This window comes from Arachis duranensis, chromosome 2 (genome assembly GCF_000817695.3).
Source record: "Arachis duranensis cultivar V14167 chromosome 2, aradu.V14167.gnm2.J7QH, whole genome shotgun sequence".
NCBI lineage: Eukaryota > Viridiplantae > Streptophyta > Magnoliopsida > Fabales > Fabaceae > Arachis > Arachis duranensis.
In genome coordinates, this window is record NC_029773.3 from 67,362,616 (window position 1) to 67,372,235 (window position 9,620).

Below are 9,620 nucleotides of genomic sequence, written 5' to 3' on the forward strand. Positions count from 1 at the left end.
AATGCATTTATTTTATCAACTCCTTTTAAATACAAAATTGTATAACTCTCCCTTGTTATCCTCCCCCTTTTCGGCGTTGAATTTATACTATAGGAGAAAAGAAAAAATTTCAATTTGAAAAATAGGGAGAAAATGTTTCTCTTAAAAATTAATAAGAAATTATAGGCCTAGCTACCAAGGACATCTTGACAAATTTTAATTCTATGTACTTGAGTTCTTATGCGTTAATGATGTAATAAATTTATAAAAATTCCTGTATATTGTGAGATAATTCATATACTTATATTTAATTAGATGCTACTATCTCTAATAAGTTCATAAAAAATATTTAAAATAAAAATTTTATCTATATGACAATACCTGATTATTATAATGTAAAAGGATTTTAAATTCACATATATAGTATGAAAATTAAACTTTTGACGATTGATGATGAAGATGATTAATAAATAAATATCAAGAGCTTAATGAGTTATGAAAAGTCTTATTAATTAGTCCTTTCTTACCCATTCTATATGTTTATATCTTGGTGTTTATTTAGTATATATAGCACAAAATGTTAATTGGGTATATATATATATAGGGCTATTATTATATTCATATCGTACTTTTAGAAATCATTTGAATTTGCAATTGTATCTGCTATAAATATAAAAATTATATATGAACAAAAATATATATAGTAAACATAAAAAGAATATTATTTAAAACCCTAAGTAGGAAATGTACCTTAATGAGTTCAGAAGGCCTGAAGCCACCGATCCACATGAAACAGCGTTCAGCTGGTGTTTTCCACATTCCAAAAACAATATGAAATGCGTCTGTTTTGGCCACAATGCTCTTCAGATTCATCACTTGGTCATAATGACCCAAGCAATTTTCAACGTACATTCTTAGCTCGTTCTCCTGCAGGTGTTCCTGCACCGCTGCTCTTAGTTCGCACACTAGACGGTGGTGCTCCTCTAACCACCTTCCATATTCCATGTCAAACATTGCTGCCTCTGAAATTATTTACTAATTATTTATTTTTTAATAATTAACAATTGGAAATAATTAATTAGCAAATAACAATCCATCTATTCACACAGTTAATTGTAATAACACACACGTGCTGATGACATAATACATAATTGTATTTGACTTTGAAAATAAAATAAAGTAAACCATGCATGGAATTCTATTCAACATTTATTAAAAGTCATTTAACTGATGAGGTTAGACTTTTTTTTATTGTTGTAGTATTAATATAATATAGTATGATATACGTGTAGTATATGTATACTCTCTTTATTCAAAATATATAATTATTGGTTTGACTAAATACGTTCATTTAAAAAAATCAATCTGTCTATATATGCAGTAGCTACATTATTATCTTATAAAGTATATATTTAGACAAAGTGTTAATTATTTTAGAATAGAGGGAACAATAATAACGATGATTCTAATTAAATAATAATATTAATAATTTATGTGCATATATAAATATAACTTTTTTCAAATTATTTATATTCATATATAATTTATGATTATTTTAGAATGAAGGGAATAATGATGATTCCAATCACATAATAATAATTAATCGTAGTAATAATTTATATCATATATAAATTAAATATCCCCTTTTTCAAATTTGTCATCCAATATTTATATTCCGAAAATGGCATCTTTCAACTTCCACGAAAATTTCTTTTAACGTCTATGATAAGTTGAAAACTACGTTACATACACTTGGTAAATATACAATGCACACCCAATTTCTTTTTTTATCAAGTTGACATTAGTTTTTCTTCTAACTAACGAATAAAAAAATAAAAAATGATGAAAATGAAAAGAACGAAAAGGTTGGTGTGTGTGAAGGTACATGCGAGTTGTGAGGAGTAAAGTATAGTAATAATAAATAATAAGAAGAAGAAGAGAGAGACCTGAGGTAATAGTAGTCATAGGAAGAGGAAGGCCTTGTTCTCCTCCCAAAAGTGCATTTCCACCCATGAAAATGCCCTAAAAGTAGAAAGAAGCATTAATTGCAATGCAAGCGTTACAAAATGATATTAAACCAAAGCAGTGGTCGTGCCCATATTGTGTTACATCAATGAATAAGTAATTAAGTGGATCCATTCCATAAATAAGAGGTTGCTTCCTTACTTGAGCTCTGGCTCTCTGTAACTCTTGTTCCAACTGATTCAGCTTAATCCTACTTGTTTCTAGCTGCTGAACATACGCCTGACCAGAACAAATAAACAAATTAGTAAATTTACGACCCTCCTATATTGTTTTGTTATGATATCCCTTCTTTTAAAAAGTTAAATTAATAAGAGAAAGTATGTTAATGATTATATCTCTAATATGTATTTATAAATCGTATATACGTAATTAAGTTTTAATTAGTAAATTGTGTTATTGAAGAATAAAATTCATGTTATTGATCACTTGATTAAAAAAATTTGTATACCTATTTTTTTTGGGATAGATAAATGCTCGGTCTTTTATTTCACATTATTTAAATACATAATTATTCTTATTAAAAGTAGAAAGAGTAATTTAAAGATAATATTACTAAATAAGCTAGCTTTAGTTAATGAAGAAAGAGAAGAAAAGAATATGAGATATAATTGATAATTTATTAGCAGTGAAGTTTGCATAAAATAGTATATATTGAGAATGAATAATAATAACAATATAATTGTTCTTGGAGCATACATTCATAAAATATTTCAGTATAGTATGCAAATATTTCAAATAAACATAGGAGAAGTTTAGTTGGTATGTTTTTTAAAATTATATTTAACTTATCTTTAGAAATAATCTTAATGTTGGTTTATTTATTTATTATTTATTTGGAATAATAAGGATTGAATTTCAAATTTTTAATCATAAAAAATTCGAGATAATATTATAAAATTATTTCTATTAAAAGTTTATATGAATAACTATATTTTTAATAATTATAACATTTAAAAATATGTAAAATGAAAGAATGAGATCATAGTACTTGTGAAAGGTTTCTCATAAGATAGAGTGCGGTTTGAGAAATGTTTCCAGAAATGTGCAAAACAATAGAAATTGAGAATTGAGATAAAAACTATCATCAAAGGGAATTCACTGCACCTTTTTCCTCAGCCTGCTTTTCCTTGCTGCCTCTCTATTCTGGGCAAGTCTTCTTAGTGTCTGTGCATAACGTTTCAAAAGCAAATACTCTCCATTAATTCTCACTCAAATTTAGAAGAAAAAGCATCAGAAGTGATAAGAGAAAATAAATAAAATAATAGTTTATGGTTAACCTTAGGATCTGGTGTTTTTGGTCCCTCTTGTTCAGAACTTGAAGTTGTGCCCTTGCGGTTGTTCTCTCGCTATACCATGACACGTGCACATTCACCACAATATTAATAAGTGAAATACATAATAAAATAACAGGTTTCAAATATGCTACTACCAACTCCGCTTCTTGTTCTAACTAATTGAAAAATCATAGATTATAATTGAGCTTAGATAAACTATAAAGTATATAAAAACAAATAATTAAAATTAAAGTACCTTTATAGGTTTGGGTGGTTCAGGAGCAGAAGCGGCATTATTTCGCGGGTTGGTTGATTCCATGGACGGCTCTGATGGTCTCTTGGAACCATTGGTTTGGGCAGAAACCAATTCCGTTGTAGCCTGTGTTTTCCAAATACAAACAAATACACTTTATTAATTAAATGTTCATAATTACATTAATTTACTATTACCTTTTTACCTGCTTTCTAGCAAATGGAATCATATATATACAATTAATTAATTATTGCTAATTAGTAGTTCTCTCAAAAAATAAATATTTAAATATTGTACATTTTTAAAATCATCTATATAATTAACGAATTTTAAAAAAATTGATTAATGCTGTCTTGATATTAAATACAAAAGACGGTTTATTTCAAAAAAAAATGTATTTTTAACATTTTGAAACAAATATTTTAAAGCGAAGTAATTAATAAGTATATGAATATTTTATACCTTGGAATTGGATGGCGGGGGGTCTACGTGCATAGGCTGAGAGGGGAAAATGTTGAGAGTTGGTGGCCTCATTCCTGAAGATGATGAGTTCTCTGCTGAGACGTATGTAATAATATATATTATAAGGAGTTCAGCATGATCAATTATAATATATATCAAATTTAACTTTAACAATAGCAACTTACTATACTAAAATGTCTTGATAGTACTTAATATTTATGTTATTAATAATAATGTTAAAAGTTAATGGAGAGATAAAGGACACAAAGCAAGAAGCTAAGCAAGAGAGGTGTGAGGCCAAGGGGAGCAGGTGTGTAAAATTCATATTGCAAAAAAGGACCTTTAATTTTTATTTTTATTTTTGTTTTATTCTTCTTCATGAGGGATCTGGTCAAAGAAGGTACTAATACGGCAGATATGATATGTGTGTATCTTCTACTGATCATGTTTTTATTGTAACAAAAACAAACCATAAACAACCCATATCCCCTCTCAGATTCTCCCGTAAAACCGAATATAGATATTCTCACATCCATCTACGTATTTACAAGCCAGAAAATAAGAAAAAGGTTAACGATTTTGATAGTAAACAATATCTAAGTCGCCGTGGAATGAGATCAAAATTTCAACCAAATTGTTAGAAGTAAAAACCAGCTGTTTTTGAAAGAAAAAGAAAATTCTAGAAGCTCACGTCTTTGGTCTTGAAGAGTGGAGGGGTCAGGTTGGCCATCAAGATACATGAAAAAGGCTTGATCCAGTTCACCCAAATCATAAGCTCCGGAATCTCTGTTTCTGTATTATAAATTCATTATTATTATCAACAAATAAATAAAAAAACTAAAAGTGTATGATCATGAACGATGATGAGTGAAACTAACTGCTGACTACTACTAATACTCACAGATAGTTTCCTGGGATAGATGAAGAAGAAGAAGATGGCATCATTCCGAAGGAAATTTGGTGTTGTTGTTGCTCTTGTATTTGATTATGATGATGATGATGATGATTATGATGAAGATGGAGTGGTTCAAGTTGAGTAGGTGTAGTACTTGAGTTGATGCTCTTAAAACTACCACTATTTGAAGCCATGAAAGGCTTTGCTTCTTGATCCTCTTGTGGTGTTTGTTCTTGAATAGCTATAGAGAATCCCATTAATGGTGAAACCGCCTTCTATCTTGTGCTGTTTGTTGCACTTAAAATCATATTTCCTCTCTCCACACGCAACGAGAGAAAAGAAAGAAAGATGAGAGAAGAGAGGGGAGAGAGAGAGTCGGTTATGAAGGAGAGAAAATGGAATTGAATGCAAAGGAGGGGAGAAAGAAAATTACAAAATGACAAATGCCTTTTTTAATATAAAACAATCAAGTCAAAAATTTATATTACTGACAAAAATAATTTTAAAAATTAATAATAGATTTTAAAAGTTTAAAAATATGATAAAATAAAGTTTAATTATTGTACTAGTTATTAATTTAGTATTCGAAAAATTTAAATACCGACAAAAATGTACCTAACATATTATTGATAAAACAGTTTTTAATAAATAAATATTATACTTTTTATAAGTGATAAAATTTTTTTTTATTTAACAAATAATTTATCCATTTGATCTGAATTTTTGTGACAATATTTGAATAAATATTTAAAAAATATATAAAAAATTCAGACTAAAATTTGATCTCTAAAAGTTTTTATTTTTCAAAAGAATATAGTCATTCACAATAAAAAATTTAAAAAAATTCACTTTACATAAAATTATCAAATTTTAAAAATAAAAAGATTTTATTTTTTAATAATGTTTACAAATAATTTTATTAAAATATGATCTCTAAAATCTTTTTTTTAAAATATATATTTAATATATAATTTTTTATCGCATTTTTTTTAGCTTTTCGGAGATTTATTGTTGTTAGAATCTTTTGGAATTATTTTTATCAGCGATGTGAACTTTCGGATACTATTTTAGTAGTTTTTTATTAATTATTCTATTAGTTCTTATAGTTTTACCAAAATTTTAATTAGGTATTTACAATTTAAAATATTAAAATTAGACATTTATATTAGACAAAAATTTATAATTAGATTTACATTATTTTTTATTTTTCGAGAAAAAAACATGCAGTAATTCTAAAATATTTATTTTTTGAAATATTTTATAATTTATTTTACATCAAACATAAAAACAAATATTTCAAAATAAAATTATATTTTAAAAAAAAACAATTAAAAATATATCTAATTAAAAGTTTTATTTTAATAATATAGAAACTTAATGATACATTTTTAAACTATAAATATATAATAAAAAATTTGATAAAATTATAAAGAATAATAAAATAATTAAATTTAAAAATAATTTAATATAAAAATATATAGTCATTTTAAAAAAAAATTTAAACTTATTTATTATTCATATCATTTAAAATAAGTTAGATCTTCTAAAATGAAAAAAATTAGTAAAATGATAAAATAAAAAATTAATTATCATTAAATTTGTAATTTCTATATGTGAGTCTCATCATTTTAATTTAAACATAATTAACTTCTCATTTTGTAATTTCACTGTATTTTTATTCTAGAAGATCTTCATCCTATTTAAAATTATATTTATTAATAATATAAATTTTTAAATACTATTTTAATAATTTATGCTGTTTGTTTAATATATTTATATCTCTTATTCTCTCCTCCTTCTACTTTCTCTCTCATCATTGTTGTGCCTTATATATGACTTTTTTTTTCTAAGTCCTAACTAAGACCTTTTTTTTCTTTTTCTTTTGTTTTTTTGGTTCTTTTTGATATGGATAAAGCGGTTCAATGAAGATATCCTCTGCTCTTCTCATTAATTCTCTGTATTTGATTTAATTTCTTTCTCTTTCTCCGTTAAGGAAAAAAACAACCATAGAATTGAAGAAGAGAGAAGAGAAAAATGACTTTAATTTGAAAAACCACTTTTGCATTGAAGAGTAGAGAGTAATAATGGGAAACAAGACTTAGGTTTCTTGTGTTGCCCTCATATTGGGTTCCGCTCTTATTGTGTTTTGGTGAAATATCAAAAATAAAAATGTTTGGTAAACCCATGATTTTGATAAGTATTAAGATTTAGAGTTTGTTGTCTATATATCGTGAAATTTAATATAATGCACTATTTGCTTCTCTTTTTAAGAAGGTAAGAGCATATTTAGTTATATAATATTGAAAAAAAAGTTCTCTATACTTTTGTATATAAGACTAAAAAACAAATTTTCTTAAATTATTGATACCAAAGTACCAAAGTCATAAATATTTTGAGTAATTTTTTATAATAGTCTATAATATTTATGAAATTATTCAATTTAGTCTTCGAAATTTTAATTTTATTATAATGGTCCTTCAGATTGAGCTTTGGATATCATAATAATCTTTGGATAATGAGCATTTTTTCTGTGATGACTCAGCTGTTTCAGTGTTGACGTGGTTATCATGTATCACGCTATATTAATGTGTAATGATTAATTTAATTAACAAAATTGTGAAATTGGACCCAATTTAGTTCCTCCCTCTCTATTTAACCCTAACATTTTTTATCCCTCCCAAATCTTGTAAACGATACCTCCTTTTTCTTCTTCTTCTTCCGTTGGGCTTCTTCTTCTTTCTTTCTATCTTTCTTTAAAGTTAGTGATGTGGCAGAAATTGGTGAATTAAAAATTATTAAAATGTGTACGTTGCAAGTATAGTTCTTAACTCACCAGAAATCCACTTATCAATTTAGAAAGGTGTCACAGAAATTTAAATTTTAAAATACTGGGAGTATGAATCCCAGGTCGTCTCCCAACGAGTTGCAGAAAAGTGTGCTATTTTATTAATCAAATATTTTAAAAAAGGTTTGAGTTGAGTAAACAGGAAATAAAATTGGAGAATTTGAATAATGTAAATAAAAGCCTTGATTGGGAGTTGATTAGTTGGAAGTCTCGCTGTTGTTGGATTACTCTCTGGATTAATTGATAATTAAAGGTTATCCTGTTTAGTTATCTCTTACTAGGTAAGGGAAAGTTAAACAAGTTGGGATGCTATGCCTATTCACAAGTTGCAATCCACTTAATTAAAAGGGATTGATGTTAGTGACTAAATGGCAACAATAACCCAATTACAATCTTTCTTTCAAGCTTTCCAACTCAATTGGTTCCTTTCAATCAACTCCCCATCAAGTTTGGGGAACTACTCGCTCATTGTGAATGTAAAATTCATAACATATGAAAAGGAATTAAAGAAAGACATTGTAAATAAAATCAAAATAATTAAATAAAAATAAAAGTAATCCTTGTATTAAATAAATCCTAATAATATTCCAATGGTAAAATTAACAAAACAAAGGACATCGAAGAGTAAAGCCAAGTAAAGAAAACGAACTATAATGACGAAGTCTTGATGAGGTAATAACTCTACTCAATATCCTAATGCAAAAAGTGGTAGAAAAATCAAATCCTAAAAACTATCAATGTGTAGAGAAAAAAACCTAGAGGAGAAGTATAAAGAAAAACTAGATCTAAAAACTAAAACTGTGTAGAATGAATGTTGTCTCTGGTTTCTGCATGTTCTCTGGTTCTAGTCTGCTGTTCTGGGCCAAGAACTGAGTCAAAATAGGGCCCAAAATCGCCCCCAGCGGAATCTGCAGATTCTGCAGATCGCGCACGTCACGCGATCGCGTCGTCCATGCGGACGCGTCGTTCGCGTTTTTCCATGCCACGCGTTCGCGTCGTCCACGCCTCCGCGTCACTTGTGCTTTTCCAATCCGCGCGGTCGCGTAAGCCATGCGGCCGCGTCGCTTCTCGCTGACTACCTCCTCAATTTCTTGTGTTCCTTCCATTTTTGCTAGCTTCCTTCCTAATCTCCAACTCATCTATGCCCTATAAAGCCTGAAACACTTAACACACAGATCACGTCATCGAATGGGATAAAGGAGAACTAAAATGCATAATTAAAAAGTCTCTAGAAAGCAGTTTTCAACCATGTAATAATTTCAGGAAGGAAATATAAATGTGATGAGCGGATAATTTATACGCTTTTTGGCATTGTTTTTATATGGTTTTCAGTAAGTTTGAGCTACTTTTAGGGATGTTTTCATTAGTTTTTATGTTAAATTCACATTTCTGGACTTTACTATGAGTTTGTGTGTTTTTCTGTGATTTCAGGTAAATTCTGGCTGAAATTGAGGGATTTGAGCAAAACTCTGAAGAAGGCTGACAAAAGGACTGCTGATGCTGTTGGAATCTGACCTCCCTGCACTCGAAATGGATTTTCTGGAGCTACAGAACTCCAATTGGCGCGTTCTCAACGGCGTTGGAAAGTAGACATCCAGGGCTTTCCAGCAATATATAATAGTCCATACTTTATTCGGAGATTGACGACGTAACTTGGCGTTGAACGCCAAGTTCATGCTGCTGTCTGGAGTTAAACGCCAGAAAAACGTCATGATCCGGAGTTGAACGCCCAAAACACGTCATAACTCGGAGTTCAACTCCAAGAGAAGCCTCAGCTCGTGGATTGATCAAGCTCAGCCCAAACATACACCAAGTGAGCCCCGGAAGTGGATTTATGCATCAATTACCTACTCATGTAAACCCTAGTAGCTAGTCTAGTATAAATAG

General features: G+C 28.6%; 1 protein-coding gene across 3 annotated transcripts in view; it reads right to left on the bottom strand.

Annotated features, from left to right (window-relative positions):
* LOC107474733 (bZIP transcription factor TGA10) overlaps window positions 1-5,289 on the bottom strand; it is a 10,957-nt gene extending 5,668 nt beyond the window's left edge. For 2 of the 3 annotated variants that reach the window (XM_016094376.3, XM_016094378.3), the window contains exons 1-9: window positions 4,895-5,289; window positions 4,685-4,785; window positions 3,994-4,088; window positions 3,535-3,657; window positions 3,282-3,350; window positions 3,109-3,168; window positions 2,146-2,223; window positions 1,926-2,001; window positions 730-1,001 (exon numbers count right to left, since the gene is read on the bottom strand). In XM_016094376.3, coding sequence (XP_015949862.1) covers window positions 730-1,001; window positions 1,926-2,001; window positions 2,146-2,223; window positions 3,109-3,168; window positions 3,282-3,350; window positions 3,535-3,657; window positions 3,994-4,088; window positions 4,685-4,785; window positions 4,895-5,145 — 1,125 coding nt within the window. In that variant the 5' untranslated portion in view covers window positions 5,146-5,289. The remainder of the gene's footprint in view (window positions 1-729; window positions 1,002-1,925; window positions 2,002-2,145; window positions 2,224-3,108; window positions 3,169-3,281; window positions 3,351-3,534; window positions 3,658-3,993; window positions 4,089-4,684; window positions 4,786-4,894) is intronic. The other variant, XM_016094377.3, reaches the window with a different exon arrangement.
* Between the last annotated feature and the right edge of the window lie 4,331 nt (window positions 5,290-9,620).